This window comes from Phoca vitulina, unplaced genomic scaffold (genome assembly GCF_004348235.1).
Source record: "Phoca vitulina isolate PV1807 unplaced genomic scaffold, GSC_HSeal_1.0 scaffold21, whole genome shotgun sequence".
NCBI classification, from domain to species: Eukaryota; Metazoa; Chordata; class Mammalia; order Carnivora; family Phocidae; genus Phoca; species Phoca vitulina.
Genome location: NW_022589724.1, coordinates 21,549,242 through 21,567,276, shown reverse-complemented (window position 1 = coordinate 21,567,276; position 18,035 = coordinate 21,549,242). Strand labels below are relative to the sequence as shown.

The 18,035-nt window shown below is 40.4% G+C and overlaps 1 protein-coding gene across 1 annotated transcript; it reads right to left on the bottom strand.

Annotated features, from left to right (window-relative positions):
• Window positions 1-5,935: 5,935 nt before the first annotated feature.
• On the bottom strand, window positions 5,936-9,008 carry LOC116641215 (olfactory receptor 1E5-like). Its single transcript, XM_032418830.1, has 2 exons — window positions 8,998-9,008; window positions 5,936-6,857 (listed from the first exon to the last, which is right to left on the bottom strand). The coding sequence occupies exons 1-2, from the start codon at window positions 9,006-9,008 to the stop codon at window positions 5,936-5,938; spliced, it is 933 nt and encodes a 310-aa protein (XP_032274721.1).
• Window positions 9,009-18,035: the final 9,027 nt, after the last annotated feature.

Here is an 18,035-nt window from a genome sequence, read left to right as displayed (position 1 = left end):
ACCTACCTCGTTATTTTAAAAGTAATGATTATCGGATGTTCTACAAGTTATAGAGATTCCTTCCTCAGGCCATGTATCTCCTTTTTTGGGGGGCTATCACAAAAGCAATGCTACATGGATATTCTTTTTACAGATGTCTTTGTGTATATATATTTTTCTAGAAATGGAAATGCTATATGAAAGTATATGTGCATTTTTAATTTCAGTTGGCACCACCAGATTATCCTCCAAAAAATTGGAGTCAATTTATACAGCATCCAAGAGCATATAAGAGTGTCCTTTTCCACATGGCCTAACAGCACTGTTTGCAAACTCTTTTCTTTTTTTTTGCAAACTCTTTTCTATCTCTCAGTCTGATGATGGAAAAAGAAACTATACTTTATTACAGTTTTACTTTTTTTCCTAGTTGCTGGGGGAATTTTTTTGTATTTTTGACCATTTTAGTGTTTCCCTTCTTTGAATTTTCCAGCTAAATCATTCCCCATTTTTTCTCTGTGGTTGCTCTGTTTTTATTATTACTTTGCAAGGGTTATAATGTGCTTAAGAAATATTCTGTTATGTTTTCCTTCTTGATCTGACTGATAACTCTCTGTTCTCAGTATGCAGCTTGAATAGATGTTTTCCTTTTTACTTATGCTCTCTTCATTCTGGGAACACAAATCATTCATCTCCCTAGAAAGAGAAATGGAACATTCTTATCAGCTCTCATGTCAATCTGCTCCCAAACATCTGAAACTTACATGGACACAGATGTCATGGAATGCACGTAGTTGGCAATCATAACAGGTTACATAAGTTGAGTGTTTACTATGAGTCAGGCCTTCTGTTTAAAGTGCTCAGATGCTTTCGTGTCATTTAATCCTCCCAGTGACCATATGAGCTACCCCCACGTTCATTGCAGCATTAGTCACTGTAGCCAAGATATGCAAACAACCTAAGTGCTGCCGACAGATGAATGGGTAAAAAAATGTGATATACACCCAATGGAATATTACTCAGCCATACAAAAGAAGGAAATCCTTCCATTTGTGACAACATGGATGAAGCTTGAGACTATTATGCTGAGTGAACAAAGTCAGATAGAGAACACAAATACTATATGATCTCGTTTATATGTGGAATCTAAAAAAGCCAAACTCATAGAAACCAAGAGTAGATGGTGGTTTCCAGGGGCTGGGGCAGGAAGTGGGTGAATGGAGAGCTTGGTCAAAAGTATATCCTTCAACTGTTATTAAGATGAGTAAGTTCTAGGGATGTAATGTACAGCATGGTGAGTGTAGCTAACAATACTGTTGTGTATTTTAAAGTTGCTAAGAGCATAGATCTTAAATGTTCTCACCACACACACATATACACACACACACACAGTAACTATGAGGTAATGGATGTGTAAACTAACTTTACCGTGGTAATCATTCCACAGTATATATGTATACCAAGCCATCAAGTTCTACACCTTAAACTTACACAGTATTACAGGTCCATTGTATCTCAGTAAAGCTGGAAAAAACAAACAGTAAAAAAATTTTAAATGGGAAAAATTAAATTATACTGTTTGGGCACAGATGTGTATGTGGTAAAATTAAAAGGGATATCAAAGAAGTGATTAACATAAAACATAGAATAGTGGTACTTTCATGGGGGAGAGGGGAGTTGCAATTTGACAGAGGCACAAAGGCAGGTTCTGGGAAGCTGGCAATGATCTATTTCCTAAACAGGTGGTAGATGCGTAGGGTTTGCCTTGGGAGAAATCATCAAACCATAAAAACAAAAATTAGAAATTAAAATACATTTTTAAAAATTTCGAAAAAAATTTAAATAAATATTCCAAATAGAACTCACTCACTTATTCATTAATTTCTATATTGATTTCTTTATTCTTTTATTTAGCTAGATCCTCTGGGATATGGTAGTGGATAAGACAGAGCTCCTCCTTTCATAGAACTTAAAATAAAGCATAAGAGATGTTATACACTAGACTATAAGCTCCATGAAGTCAGGGGCAAGGTGTATTTTGTTCTTCATGGTAGCCCCAGTATCGAGTGTCAGGCACCTAATAGGAACTTAGTACATATTTGTAGAATGAATGGAAGAATAAGTAAAGTAGTTTCTTAGGCAATTACTTGTTAAAATATCATTGAGATAAGTGCATTGAAAGAGAAACACAGGGAGTTTGGAAAATGTGAATCACAAAGATCTAACCTAACCTTCCTGAGAAAATGATGCTTCAGCTGAGATCTGAGAAGAGGAGGAGAAGAAAGCGTTTTATTGTTATACGCAAACAATGAATCAGGGAACACTATATCAAAAACTAATGATGTACTGTATGGTGACTAACATAACAAAATTTAAAAAAGAAAAAAAAAGAAGCATTTTAGGCAGAAGGAATTTTGGGGGAGGCACAAACATTCAAACTGTAGCAGTGTTGATCCAAATTATTACAAGGAAATAAGATTGCTGCTAATTAATGAGGGCAAGGAGGTATATGTCTGGAACTCGTGGGATTCACTGGGACACCAGCAGGTGCTTTCATGAATGGTTGTAATGAGTTAGACCTATAATGGGTAGTGTGGGCAGAGAACCCTGATTCTGATTGTTCACTGAGGACCCAAAGTTATGATATAGCACAGGTACAGTGTTTCAAAGTGATAAAATAAATATTACAGAAGAAGAAATCAGGGCATCACTAAGAGTGAATTGTTGTTAGATAAATAATTGGTAATAAAGCTCATGTGCTTGTGACCCTCAGCTAAGGCTTCCAGGGGTGTCTTTTCCACACAACCTCTGCTTGAAATGCTTAGGGAGGATGTAATTTATACAGGGAAGATAAGAGAAACAACTCTTTTAATTGGGGGGCCCCCAGCATTACTGGAATTTAGATCCACTCCAATTCACAGATTTCCTTTGTCAAGTAATTTTACAAAGACCTTTAACATTGTAATAATGTTCTGCAACCACAGAGAACTGCACCTAAATGTTTTTCTGACTGACCCCAGAAGCAAGCACAGCTAACAAGGCCATGGAAAGCAGAGTCAGAGAACCTAAAGTCAGACCTGAAAGACACCATTGGACAACCAACCTAGATCAGTAGAAGCACGGAACAAGTAGAAGGGAAATCTGGTGGAGGAGATGACATTTTAACTACAATCTTGAGGCAAACTGTAGCAGTGGGGACTACAGCTTGTCCTACTAACCCTCCTATTACCTTTTTTTAAAAGAAAAATGGCACTCAGCCACCACTTTAAAGGAGCAGTGACAGGGTGTAGTGAACTTAATGTAGGGTGCGAGAGGGTCTGAGCGGTGCAAGGGGTAAACAGCAGTAGACACTGTTGTTGCCTCATCCATGTACCCTCAAGTCTTATCATTGTCATGATACTGACAGGAAGTATGTGACTTTCCCCCACATACTTTCAGATAGCAGCGTATCTGTCTACGTCTGAGAGCTATTTCTGGCAGCCGGATGTGTCCCAGGGGGTCCCATGAGTTCCAGATAGACATGCATAGCAGAGAAGAAGTGCTGAGGAATTAATGCTCCCTAGGAGCAGCCTTCAGTCTCAGCTGGTGGGAGTTGGGTGGGATAACTTAGATCCCTAGGGTAGGATAACTTAGAGGTATCTGTTCTGCACTGGTTCCAGAGTTCCCCAGCAATAGTAAGGGCTAGTTATGCACAGTGGTAACTCATGTGGTAGTGTCCCTTTATTGCCTACCTTCCCTTTTCTGTCTTGGTTCCCCACTCCCTCCTGTTGTTTCCTAGGATCACCTCCCAAAGGAACTGCTTGTATTCAAACTCTTGTCTCAGGACCTGTTTCTAAGTGAACCCAAATAGATTCCAATATTATGGCTTAAAAACACCTTGTAAAGGTCCCCCTCTCTTAGAAAGCACTGGGCCAGGACATGTCAAATCTCTCATTTCATGGTGGATGCTATTTGGCAATGAAATGGCCTAAAATATGCCTGCCAAATTCTGTATGTCTTCTTTTTAGTAAATGAGAAGAACTACAACCTTTAAAAAGCATATGATTCAATTGGCTGCCTGATTACTCAGCAGGGAGGGGTCAGGCTCACAAGACCTACAACAACGAGAAGAGCTGCTATGAAAACAGCAGCTGTACAACAAGACGAACAGTTATTTTTTGGGTCCCTTCTACATGTCAGGGATCATGATAAGCACTTCAGTTATAGTTGTTCAGTTATTTACTGTTTTTTCAAAATTATAAAAACATATTGTTACCTCATTATTATGTACCAGGAGACTCAGAGATGCTAAATAACTTACTCTAGAGTCTCCCAGACTCTAGATATGTGCTGGGGCTATGATTTTCAGATTGTTGGGGGTGTTTGAGGGATCTCAATAAACAACACCCGCTTTCCCAGTTGGGTTCTAAATCAACTACTGAGTAAGACAAGGGCAAACAAAAGATGGGGGCCAAATTGCTACTTTACTCCTGATGATGTCTAGGTTGGAGACATGACTTGAGGTGAGAACCTAAATGTTTTTCTGACTGACCCCAGAAGCAACTATTGCTGGATTAGGGAGGGTTCCCAGGTGTGTATGAGTGGCCGATTTGCCCTTGGAGGTATATAGCAGAGCACATGCTCCCTGTGAACAGGCTGGTTCTCAATAAGAAACAGGGATGGTCTGGGCTGAGTGTGCCCAAATTTCTTTTCTGGGGCAGAGTGAGTAAGGGAACAAACTAGGGCAGTTATTACACGAATTGAATCTCCTCCACTTTGAGGTACAAGTCAAGCTGGGTGAAGAAATATTCTTCCCAACACTAGCACACTCTTCCACCTATATTAAATCAACCTTTGGTGACCCACGTGGAGCAAATATGGAGGAATTAAATAATCACTGGAAGAATTCTCCTTAACATGGTTTCTACCTCCATATTCAGAGACCTCCAAAATATTTACCAGAGAGAGCAATCACCTAGAAGAGCCTTCATAAATGACAAGAAGACTGGAAACAGGGCTTCCAGAGAGGGAGTGATTGAGGGTTGTCCCAACAGAGAGAGGGAAGTCCTAAGATTAAGATAAATAACAGAACTGAAGATTTAGATTCCATAAACATTTGTGGAGCACTAACTGTGACCCAAGTAAGCTTATATATTATTTATTATTCATTACTCTTATTATGTAGTTGTTTTTCCAGTTTTACAGATAAAGAAACCAGACCTCAAAATGGAATAATGTTCCCCAAATTACATAGTGTGAGAGTGGAGGGCTTTTGGTCCTGATTTGTAACTTCTGACTTCAAGTCTTTAGTTCTTGTCACTATAACACTAAATATTATTGGAACTGGGGTATATGCATGTAGGGTGTTAGACTAATATAATTCGATCACTTTATCTTATAAATGTTTCAGGAAACCAAGGCTCAGAGACAATCAAGTGATTATCCACTGTCACACAGTTCATTTCTGACAAAGTCCACCCTGGAACCCAGGGCTTAAACTAACGCCTCATTCTGATGTTTCAATAGAACACTGCCTGTTTAAATATAAAGTGTCAGGTTACTTCTTTTGTATTTATTGCTACCAGACATAATGAATCCTATATTCTTGGACCAAGGACATCTTCCATAGTTCAGTTATAACTTGATCTAAACAAAAATTTGGACTTTCATTTTCATTTTATATGTATACAAGCCCCCCGCCCCCCACAGGCTTTGCTTAGAGACCAGTAAAAACAAGAGCCATTTTGAGAGTAGGTAGTAAACTACTCAGAGCGTGGGCATTTCACAGAGATGATCTGAGGTTACTGTTATCACTGGTCCCTCCCTGTCCTTAGATGTCAATCTGTACTTTGAAATATAAACCTAAGAAAAAAGAAGTCTCAAGTTCAGGGAAGCTACAGTGGTTAGGCTCTCAGGAGTCCAATTTCAACTCCCAGCTCTGAGTCCTGGAGTCAGGACTGTAAGGTCCTAGGAAAGGATGTTAGAGTGTTTTTCTTCTGAGTAGTTTTCCCAGAGCCCCCTTCATATCCCTGTTTCTTAGGCTGTAGATGAAGGGATTCAGCATAGGGGTCACCACTGTGTACATTACTGAGAAGACTCTGTCTTTTCCACCTGAGGAGGTTGACGGAGGACATAAATAGACCCCGATAGCAGTGCTATAAAACAGAGAGACCACAGAGAGCTGGGAGGTGCAGTTGGAAAAGGCCCTTTGCTTACCCTTTGTGGAACTGATTCTTAGAATAGCCAAAGCAATATAAAAGTAAGATGTAAGGATGCAGATGAAGGGTCCAATTAGCAATGTTCCTGCCACAAGGATGAGGACCAGCTCATTGACATAAGTACTGGAGCAGGCCAGATTCAGGAGTGGAACCAGATCACAGAAGAAATGGGGGATGATATTGGGGCCACAGAAAGAAAGCCTCATCACCAGGAGGGTATGCACTAGGGCATGGAAGGTAGTGACCACCCAAGACCCAGTCACCAACAGGATACACCGTTGGGAGTTCATGGTCATGGCATAATGGAGGGGGTGGCTGATGGCCACATAGCGGTCAAGTGCCATCACAGCCAGGAGAAAGTTGTCCAGATCTGCAAATAGGCCAAAGAAATAAAGCTGTGTCAGACACCCACCATAAGAAATCAATTTACTTCCTGAGCCAATATTATCTAGCAGCTTGGGAATTATTGTGGAGATAAAACCAATGTCAGAAAAGGACAGGTTGGCTAGGAAGAGGTACATGGGGGTGTGAAGGTGTGGGTCAGAGGCAATGGCCAGGATGATGAGCAGGTTCCCCACAATGGTGACCAGGTACATGCCCAGAAAAAGCCCAAACAGGAGAGGCCGCTTCTCTGGCCGCTCAGAGAAGCCAGTGAGAAGAAATTCATAGATGCTGGTCTGATTTCTTCTGTCCATGTCTGGAATTCTGTATGAAACAAATTTTTATTATAAGTAGCAAAAAAGTAAAATAATGCTGTGTATATCATATTCCTATTAGAAACCTCATGTGGTTTACACAATTGTGTTTCGGCAAAGCTCAAATTTATAATTGTGTGTGTTAAAAAAGACCATTTGGATCAAACTCTTTGTAAAGTTATAGATTGCTGTCAGCACCTGACCAGCTCTCCAAGGCTCCTTCCAACTACTCCAGCTGTCCCCATGACACATGGCGGTACCTGGTGAAAAAACCAGTGTGCTCTCATCGCACACATCCCGTCAGTTTTTTTCATTGAAGAATAATATAATTAAGTAAATAATGTTGTACTTATATTTAACAATTAATTAAAATGAAATGAAAATAATTAACACTATATATAATAATTATAAATAATTATGTAATCAATTTAAGATTTTTTAAGGTAAAAATTCAGAACAACATATGTATTTATAATTCCATTTTTGTTAAAATTAAATTACTCCATTCAGTCCCTTTTTTAAAGTTCCCAGCTCTTTGGGGCACCTGGGTGGCTCAGTCAGTTAAGCCTCCGACTCGACTTCTGCTCAGGTCATGATCTCAGGGTCATGGGATCCAGCCCCATGTCCGGCTCCCGCTGGGTGTGGAGCCTGCTCAAGATTCTCTCTCTCCCTCTCTCTCTGCTCCTCCACCCCACTCATGCTCCCTCTCTCTCTCTCTCAAATGAATAAGTTTAAAAAATCTTTAAAAATAAATAAATTCATTTTTTCATTCATTCCAACTTTATCAAGATAAAATTAACAGATAAAACTCTATATATGCAAGGTATACAGTGTGATGTGTTAATATGCATACACATTGTAAAATGATGATCACAGCCAAATTAATTCACACATCTTTTGCCTTAGAGAATGTAAATACCCAATTTGGCAGGTACAGTTCTCATGGCAAGTGAAGATTTTTTTTTTTTTTTTTAAAGATTTTATTTGACAGAGAGAGACACAGTGAGAGAGGGAACACAAGCAGGGGGAGCGGCAGAGGGAGAGGGAGAAGCAAGCTTCCCGCCGAACAGGGAGCCCGATGCGGGGCTCGATCCCAGGACCCTGGGATCACGACCTGAGCCGAAGGCAGACGCTTAACGACTAAGCCACCCAGGCGCCCCGGCAAGTGAAGATATTGATGTTCTTGACTTATGCATCTGTCTCTTGTGAGTGTGATTGACGTGAGTCAGTCCATTTCAGTTTAACCCAATGCTTGGATAAGATCCAGTTTCTATACTTGGCAAAGCTAATGGCCTCAGACCATGATTATTATTCTGAGAGGCTCAGACTCTTTTCTTGCTGGTATCTCTATCTCTTTCACCACCAACTGCAACCAAGTCCAGACTCAGGAGCTTAGCAAATAGCAGGAAGTACAGTGATATAATTCATTGTTTTCATTTAATCATGTCACCTTTACAGTCAGAATTAGAAATAAAGGAACATTTATTCCACTTTTTGCTTTTCTTGCTCAAAGGTAATTAACCTTCAGGAATCGAATTATTTACTAGAAGCGTACAGCCCATCAACAGTTCCATTGATTCCAAAGGAAAAATTTACAAAAACAAATTAATATTCTCAGAATTCTTCTGATATTCTGGGCAAATAAACTAATACAACCTAAAACAATTGACTTTTGGGAAAAAGATAGGTCCTTTGGTCTCCACTTTATTATGACAGATGGTCTAACACTATGGTTAGTGGTCCAAGCTGTGGGAGGTGTCAAAGCTGCCTGGGGCATTTCCTATACTTCTCAAAATTGAATCCCCACTGTATCTATGTACTTACAACCGCTACATGAGACTCATTTATTTGTCTCCAAGGAGAGTATTTAGGTTACATAGCATAAAGGGAAAAATTTAGTTTGTACTCAGAAAATTTTGACTCACCTTCTCTATCAAACATTGTAATATGGCTTCGAATAATTCATTTAACCTCTCAAACTTTAGTTTCCCCCTCTGTGAAGAAGGGTAACTGATGTCATAGGCTGTTGTGGGTCTCCTTCTAACCATCAGAAAAATGTCCAGGCTCTTTCTTATCATGACATAATTAGCCCTTCTTGAGTCTGTCTCCATCTTTCTGTCCAGTGACACTTCCCCATCATGCTTCCCTCCCCCCCCCACCTATGAAACTGCTCACGGTCGTCAGCTCACACATCCTGCCTGCGTGACTTTGGTAGTTAGCCCTTTCATCTTCCTAGATATTTCCTCCTCCTCTCCACCTGGCAAGAGCTCGGGTGTCAACATTGGACAGTACTTTACATTCTCCTTTTGGAATTCATTGCTTTACCCTCTGTGCTCCCACAACCCTGTATTCTGGTCTTGCTGGAACACTTGACATACTGCCTTATAATTAGTTGCTCATCCCTATTAGATGGTGTGTCCCTCAGTGCCAGGGACTCATTTTTCTTCATTTTGTTTCTTCTTGTGTATGTACTTCGTATGTACTGTTGAATAAGATAGTGGATGGATGGGCAGTAAAATGGCTTCTTAAGCTATGATGAAATTGTATGATGTTATCATTTAGCTACCAGCAGTGTACTGCCTTTTACACTATAAGTAAATTACAGTTAATGGAAAAGGTGTGTGAAGATCTTAGGTTGCCTAGCATGCATTCTTTTTTTTTTTTAGCATGCATTCTAATACATTGAGGGTATTCAAAATTGTGAAAAATTTAAAAAGTATTGTGAATGTTGAATTAGTAAGTCTAATTGGTTGCGTATCTTCACAAGCACTGAATGTGTGGTTTATATTTTACATTTGAATTAAATATTGTTGGGTTTTAATTTAAAAATGCAGAGAAAATTGTTGCTTGGAATTCAGATTTAATAGGAACATATCTTCTCATAGGTCTGAATCCATTCCTTAGGTGCCCCTTCTGAGCGTTGAGGAATGTTCCCCCAAATCTCTTGCTTTTCCATATTGGAAAACAGTCAGTCTGACCTGACATGCTCCATCCACATGTCAAGTCCCTTTCAGGAATATATAGAGGTTTCAGGAATGTAGTTTCAGGTGCTAGAGGGTTAAATTCATAACCCAGTGAAATAGTCCTCTGGATCAAAGCTACCCTGCCACTCCACCCTTTAAGGACTAATGGATATTAAGCCATCTTATACAACTCAATTTTATGAATGAGTAAACAGAATCTCAAAGAGCTGCTGTAATCTGTCCAAGTTCAGCACCACAACTGATACCACAAACAGGATTCCTGAAGCAATTTCCAAAGGACCATTCTGCTTCTCTTGACTGACAGGGAAGGGGGAAAGCATGGCCAGTGACTTACGCTCAGTCCTGAGTTGGGCCCAAAAGAGTGCCTCATTTTTTCACGTTAAGGTAGAGATTTGACTCATCTGCTCTGGGTTCTCACTTGTCAAGAGTGGAGAAACCATATTTGATGACCAGATGAAAAGACAGCATCTTCCTCTATATTTAAAGCATAAGGGACTCCTGGGACATGGAACCCTCATCTACTCCAAGGATGGAGAAATGAGAGCAGGCCATCCTAGATCCTGAGTCAGCCAAACTGACTAGAAACCCAGAAGAAAAGAAGCTATCTACCTGCAGTTTCTGGAGCAATACCCAGAGCTCCCTGCTGGAAGTTGCAGAGACATCTGGGAACACCAGTATTCCCAGATGAAGTATTCACTGTGGGAACACCTTCGTCTGTTGCCGAGTCCTCAAACTCTAAATGAACTGCTCTGTGACTTCGGGAAGTTCACTTATCCTCTCTGGACTTTGATTTTCTCAGGTAAGTAAGTCAGAAAACAATGTTCTCTCACAATAGAAATCTTAGAGTTCTATTTTTAACTTTTTAGAGAACCTCCATAGCAATTGTACTACTACATATTTACCCAAAGGGTACAAAAACACTAAACCAAAGGGTACATACACCCTAATGTTTATAGCAGCATTATCTACAAAATCCAAATTATGGATGCAGCCCAAGTATCTATCCACTGATGAATGGATAAAGAAGATGTTGTACACACACACACCACACACACACACACACACCACACACACACACACACACACACACACACACACACAGTGGTATATTACTCAGCCATAAACAAGAATGAAATCTTGCCATTTGCAGAAACAAGGTTGAAGCTAGAGAGTAGTATGCTAAGTGAAATAAGTCAGTCAGAGAAAGACAAATATCACGTGTTTCACTCATATGTGGAATTTAAGAAGCAAAACAAACAAGCAAAGGGAAAAAAAGAGGCAAACGAAGTAACAGACTCTTAACTGTAGGGAATATACTGATCTTTGCCAGAGGGAAGGTGGTTAGGGGGATGGGTCAAATAGTTGATGGGGACTAAGTAGTAGTCCACTTGTTGTGATAAGCACCAAGTGTTGTATGAAAGTGTTGAATCACTATATTGTATGCTAACACACTGTATGCTAACTAACTGAAATTTAAATAATAACAGAAAAATAAGAGCTGAACAAATAAAAAGGTCAATTTCATTCAGGCTAATTTCTATAGGGAGAACAACCAATATCTGAAAATTAAAATGTCTCACTTGAGTGGTTTTGCTTTGATTTTTATAGGGAAAGCAGAAAAGTTATAGATGGAGTGATTTAGTGTTGAGGTTTCAATCTGGGAAATTCTCAGTTGGCTAGCTGAACATTAAATGCTTCTCTATGTTTCTAGCTATTTTAAAGGAACAGAAAGTTCTAATCTTAGTATCATGTGAAATTATATATGTGTGTGTGTGTGTGTGTGTGTGTGTGTAGAAAAAAAATCTTAGAGTTCCCATTTTTGCCATCCTAAGTGTATGAAGTGGTAGCTCATTGTGCTTTTATTTCACATTTCCCCAATCCTTAATGATGCTGAGCATATTTTCTTGTGCTTATTGGCCATTCTTGTATCTTCTTTTTATGAAGAGTCTGCCCATTTTTTTGGGGTTAATTGTCTTTTGATAATGATTTGTAGGAATTTTAATTCTGATTTATAGTAGATATGCTTTCTCATTTTTCCTTTAGTTTAAGACTTAAAAAACCCCAAATTTTATCAAGATGTTTAACCATCCTTAATTTCCATACATCTTGCAGCATTTCCTAAAAATGTTCATCCTTTAAGGTGCCTCAGTTGGTTAAGCGGCTGACTCTGGATTTCGGTTCAGGTCATGATCTCAGGGTCCTGGGATCCAGCCCTGCATCAGGCTCCCCACTCAGCAGGGAGTCTGCTTGAGGATTCTCTCCCCAACACTCACACATGCTCTCTCTAAAATAAATAAATAAATAAATCTTTTTTTTAACATTTTACTCTTTTTTATTATTATGTTCAGTTAGCCATCATTAGTTTTTGATGTACTGTTCAACAATTCCTTAAAAAATGTTTATCTTTTAAGTGTTTCTTTTTTTTATTATGTTCAGTTAGCCACTGTATCATTAGTTTTTTTATTTTATTTTTTATTTTTTTAAAATTTTATTGTTATGTTAGTTACCATACAATACATCATTAGTTTTTGATGTAGTGATCCACGATCCATTGTTTTCATATAACACCCAGTGCTCCATGCAGTACGTGCCCTCCTTAATACCCATCACCGGGCTAACCAATCCCCCCTCCCCCCTCCCCTCTAAAACCCTGTTTGTTTTTCAGGTCCATAGTCTCTCATGGTTCATCTCTCCCTCCAATTCCCCCCGCTCAGGGGCCAGACTCCTTAGTGTGCACCCAGAACTCAGACACCAACACTGTCTGCCATACTGAGAAAATTTGACTTGATTATTTGTTTTTTGGGTGTTGAGTTTGAGAAGTTCTTTATAGATTTTGGATACCAGCCCTTTATCTGTAGTGTCATTTGCAAATATCTTCTCCCATTCTGTGGGTTGCCTCTTTGTTTTGTTGACTGTTTCCTTTGCTGTGCAGAAGCTTTTTATCTTGATGAAGTCCCAAAAGTTCATTTTTGCTTTTGTTTCACTAGCTTTTGGAGATGTTATCTTGAAAGAAGTTGCTGTGGGCGATGACAAAGAGGTTACTGCCTATGTTCTCCTCTAGGATTTTCATGGATTCCTGCCTCACATTGAGGTCTTTCATCCACTTTGAATTTATCTTTGTGAATGGTGTTAGAGAATGGTCGAGTTTCATTCTTCTGCATATGGCTGTCCCATTTTCCCAGCACCATTTATTGAAGAGACTGTCTTTTTTCCATTGCATATTTTTTCCTGCTTTGTCAAAGATTATTTGACCATAGAGTTGAGGGTCCATATCTGGGTTCTCTATTCTGTTCCATTGGTCTGTATGTCTGTTTTTGTGCCAGTACCATGCTGTCTTGGTGATCACAGCTTTGTAATATAGCTTGAAATCAGGCAACGTGACGCCCCCAGCTTTGTTTTTCTTTTTCAACATCTCCTTGGCGATTCGGGGTCTTTTCTGATTCCATACAAATTTTAGGATTGTTTGTTCCAGCACTTTGAAAAATGTCATTGGAGTTTTGATCGGGATGGCATTGAAGGTATAGATTGCTCTGGGTAGCATAGACATTTTAATAATGTTTAGTCTTCCGATCCATGAGCATGGAATATTTTTCCATCTTTTTGTGTCTTCTTCAATTTCTTTCATGAGTGTTTTGTAGTTCCTAGAGTATAGACCCTTTACCTCTTCGGTTAGGTTTATTCCGAGGTATCTTATGGTTTTTGGTGCTATTGTAAATGGAATCGTTTCTCTAATTTCTCTTTCTACAGTTGCATTGTTAGTGTATAAGAAAGCAACTGATTTCTGTGCATTGATTTTGTATCCTGCCACATGACTGAATTGCTGGATGAGTTCTAGTAATTTGGGGGTGGAGTCTTTTGGGTTTTCCATATAAGTATCATGTCGTCTGCGAAAAGAGAGAGTTTGACTTCTTCTTTGCCAATTTGAATACCTTTTATTTCTTTTTGTTGTCTGATTGCTGTTGCTAGGACTTCTAGTATTATGTTGAACAACAGTGGTGAGAGTGGGCACCCTTGACGTGTTCCTGATCTTAAGGGAAAGGCTCTCAGCTTTTCCCCATTGAGGATGATATTCGCTGTGGGTTTTTCATAGCTGGATTTTATGAGCTTGAGGAATGTTCCCTCTATCCCTATACTCTGGAGAGTTTTAATCAGGAAAGGATGTTGTATTTTGTCAAATGCTTTTTCTGCATCGAGAGGACCATATGGTTCTTCTCTCTCCTCTTATTAATGTGTTTTATCACATTGATTGATTTGCGAATGTTGAACCACCCTTGCATCCTGGGGATAAATCCCACTTGGTCGTGCTGGATGATCCTTTTAATGTATTGTTGGATCCTATTAGCTAGGATTTTGTTGAGGATTTTGGAATCCATATTCATCAGGGATATCGGTCTGAAATTCTCCTTTTTGTTGAGGTCTTTGCCTGGTTTGGGGATTAAGGTAATGCTGGCCTCATAGAATGAGTTTGGAAGTTTTCCTTCTGTTTCTATTTTTTGAAAGAGCTTCAGTAGAATAGGTATTATTTCTTCTTTGAATGTTTGGTAGAATTCCCCAGGGAATCCATCAGGCCCTGGACTCTTGTTTTTTGGGAGGTTTTTGATCACTGCTTCAATCTCATTACTGGTTATTGGCCTATTCAGGTTGCCAATTTCTTCCTGTTTCAGTCTTGGCAGCTTATAGGTTTCCAGGAAGGCCTCCATTTCATCCAGATTGCTCAGTTTATTGGCATATAGTTGTTGATAATAATTTCTAATAATTGTTTCTATTTCCTTGGTGTTAGTCGTGATCTCTCCCCTTTCATTCATAATTTTATTAATTTGGGTCCTTTCTCTTTTCTTTTGGATAAGTCTGGCCAGTGGTTTATCGATCTTATTAATTCTTTCAAAGAACCAACTTCTAGTTTCATTGATCTGATCTACTGTGTTTCTGGTTTCTAATTCATTGATTTCTGCTCTTATTTTAATTATTTCTCTTCTAATGCGTGGCTTAGGCGTCGTTTGTTGCTTTTTCTCTAGTTCTTTAAGGTGTAGAGTTAGTTGGTGAATTCGGGATTTTTCTATTTTTTTGAGTGAGGCTTGGATGGCTATGTATTTCCCCCTTAGGACCGCCTTTGCAGTATCCCATAGGTTTTGGACCGATGTGTCTTCGTTCTCATCGATTTCCATGAATTGTTTAAGTTCTTCTTTGATTTCCTGGTTGACCCCAACATTCTTGAGCAGAGTGGTCTTTAGCTTCCAAGTGTTTGAATTTCTGCCAAATTTTTTCTTGTGATTGAGTTCCAGTTTTAGAGCATCGTGGTCTGAGAATATGCAGGGAATAATCTCAATCTTTTGGTATCGGTTGAGACCTGATTTGTGACCCCGTATATGGTCTATTCTGGAGAAAGTTCCATGTGCGCTCGAGAAGAATGAGTATTCTATTGTTTTAGGGTGGAATGTTCTGTAAATATCTATGAGGTCCATCTGGTCCAATGTATCATTCAAAGCTCTTGTTTCCTTGTTGATTTTCTGCTTAGATGATCTGTCCGTTGCTCAGAGTGGAGTATTGAGGTCTCCTACAATTAACGTATTGTTATCAATATGACTCTTTATTTTGGTTAACAGTTGGCTTATGTAGATGGCTGCTCCCATGTTGGGGGCGTAGATATTTACAATTGTTAGATCTTCTTGTTGGATAGACTCTTTAAGAATGATATAGTGTCCTTCTGTGTCTCTTATTACAGACTTTAGTTTAAAATCTAATTTGTCTGATATAAGAATTGCTACCCCAGCTTTCTTTTGAGGTCCGCTGGCATGGAAGATGGATCTCCATCCCTTCACTTTCAGTCTGGATGTATCTTTAGGTTCAAAATGAGTCTCTTGCAGACAGCATATGGATGGGTCCTATCTTTTTATCCAATCTGCAACCCTGTGCCGTTTTATGGGAGCGTTTAGGCCATTCATGTTGAGAGTGATTATTGAAAGATATGAATTAATTGTCATCATGTTGCCTGTGAAGACGTTGTTTTTATAGATTGTCCCTGTAAATTTCTGTTGTATATCACTCTTGGGGTCTTTCTCCTTTTATAGAACCCCCCTTAATATTTCTTGCAGGGCTGGCTTAGTGGTCACATATTCTTTCAGTTTCTGCCGGTCGTGGAAGCTCTGCATCTCTCCATCCGTTCTAAATGAAAGCCTTGCCGGATAAAGTATTCTTGGCTGCATGTTCTTCTCGTTTAGTATCCTGAATATGTCTTGCCAGGCCTTTCTGGCTTGCCAGGTCTCTGTGGATAGGTCTGACATTATTCTGATGTTCCTCCCTCTGTACGTAAGGAATCTCTTCCCCCTAAGTGCCCTTAAGATGGTTTCCTTGGTTCTAAGATTTGCAAGTTTTACTATTACATGCCGGGGTGTTGGCCTGTTTTCCTTGATCTTAGGAGGGGTCCTCTCTGCCTCTAGGACTCGAATGTTTGTTTCATTCCCCAGATTAGGGAAGTTCTCAGCTACGATTTGCTCAAATACATCTTCTAGTCCTCTCTCTCTCTCCACTCCCTCCGGGATTCCAATTATTCTGACATTGGAACGCTTCATGGTGTCACTTATTTCTCTGATTCTATTTTCATGGATTCTGAGTTGTTTTTCCCTGGCCTCCTCTTTTCCCTTTTTATCTATTATATTGTCTTCCAGATCGCTTATTCTCTCTTCTGTCTCAGTTACCCTAGCTGTTAGATTATCTAGATTGGATTGGATCTCATTGATAGCATTTTTAAGTTCTGCCAATTCACCTTTTATTTCTGCCCTTAGAGACTCTATGTTGCCATTAATTGATTTCTCCATTGTAGCCATTGTCTTCCCAATTGCTAGCCTGAATTCCATCTCCGACATCTTGGTTATATCTGCATCCATTTGTAAATCTGCAGCATAAGTCATAATCTCTGAGTCTTTTCTATTTTGGGGGCTCCTCCTCCTAGTCATTCTGTTGATGGGTGTTTGAGGGAATGTATAGAGTCCAAATTATTGACCAGAACCCAAGCAAGATGCACCTGTTTTCTTGGGACCTTAGGGTTGCTGGCCTCTTGTTTTCCCAGCCTGTCTTCTGGGGGAGGGGCCTGCCGCACTGTTACTCAGGCAGCCCTGTTTGGGCGGAGTTGCCCTGCGCCCCTGTGGTGGGGGATGGGCTCAGTGGGAATCAGTCTTTGGGGCTTTTGTTCTCTGGCTGCTTTCCCTGGCGACTTTCCGCGTCTCTTCCGCGAGTCAGAGCAGAAGAGACCGTTTCCAACCCTCTACCTCAGAACAGAGAGACCTCAGTCTGTTCTTCAGTGAGCTCTCCAGGCCACACCGTCTCTGTTTCTGTCCGTGCTGCTATAAATTGCAGCGGCCTTGGGTGTGCGCCCCTCCACGGCACCCCCAGTCCTGCCTCCAGGTCCGGGCACGTCTCTGCCCTTTGTGCTTCTAAAACCGCCGGCCGCTCCCAGTTCGCGTGCGCTTGGGGTTTCCACCCCGGGGGTTGCAGTTCACCGGCCCGACCCCAGCACACCGGGTTTCCGTCTCCAAGGCTGCAGTTCGCGTGCGTGCGACTGTCGCTCCGGTTTCTGTCCTGGGGGGGCTGCAGTTCGCGTGTGCGCGACCCCACCGGTCTGGTTTTCCACCCCGGGGGCTGCCCTAAAGTCCTTTCCCGCCGCTACCGGTCTGTGAGTCTGTGCCCGTCCCCAACACACGAGGCTGTCACTCACCGGCGGTGTAGGATCCCCACGGCCAGGCACCCTCCCGCTGCCCTTTATCCTCCAATATCTGCCCGCGGAATCACGGCTCTCCGCTTCCTACCTCAAAACCAACCGCCTACGATATTCTGTTTGTAGAGGTCCAGATCTTCTTACATCTCAGGCTGGTTTCGTGGGTGCTCAGAGCAGTCTGGTAGATATCCAGCTCAATTCCGGGGACCAGTTGAAATAGGGTCCCCTACTCCTCCGCCATCTTTCCCCCCTCCCATCATTAGTTTTTGATGTAGTGTTTCCTTCACAAATTTCAGTGAGGCAAACCTTCTGAAGCTTTATATAGATATATAAATTACCTTTATTTAGATATATAAGAATATTTGTAATATGTTTCTACATTTGAATGGCAACTTTGCTGGATATAAATTATTGATTTTAAAGCTGTATTCCTTTTATGCATTAAAAATATTTCAAATGAAAGGGGGGAAAT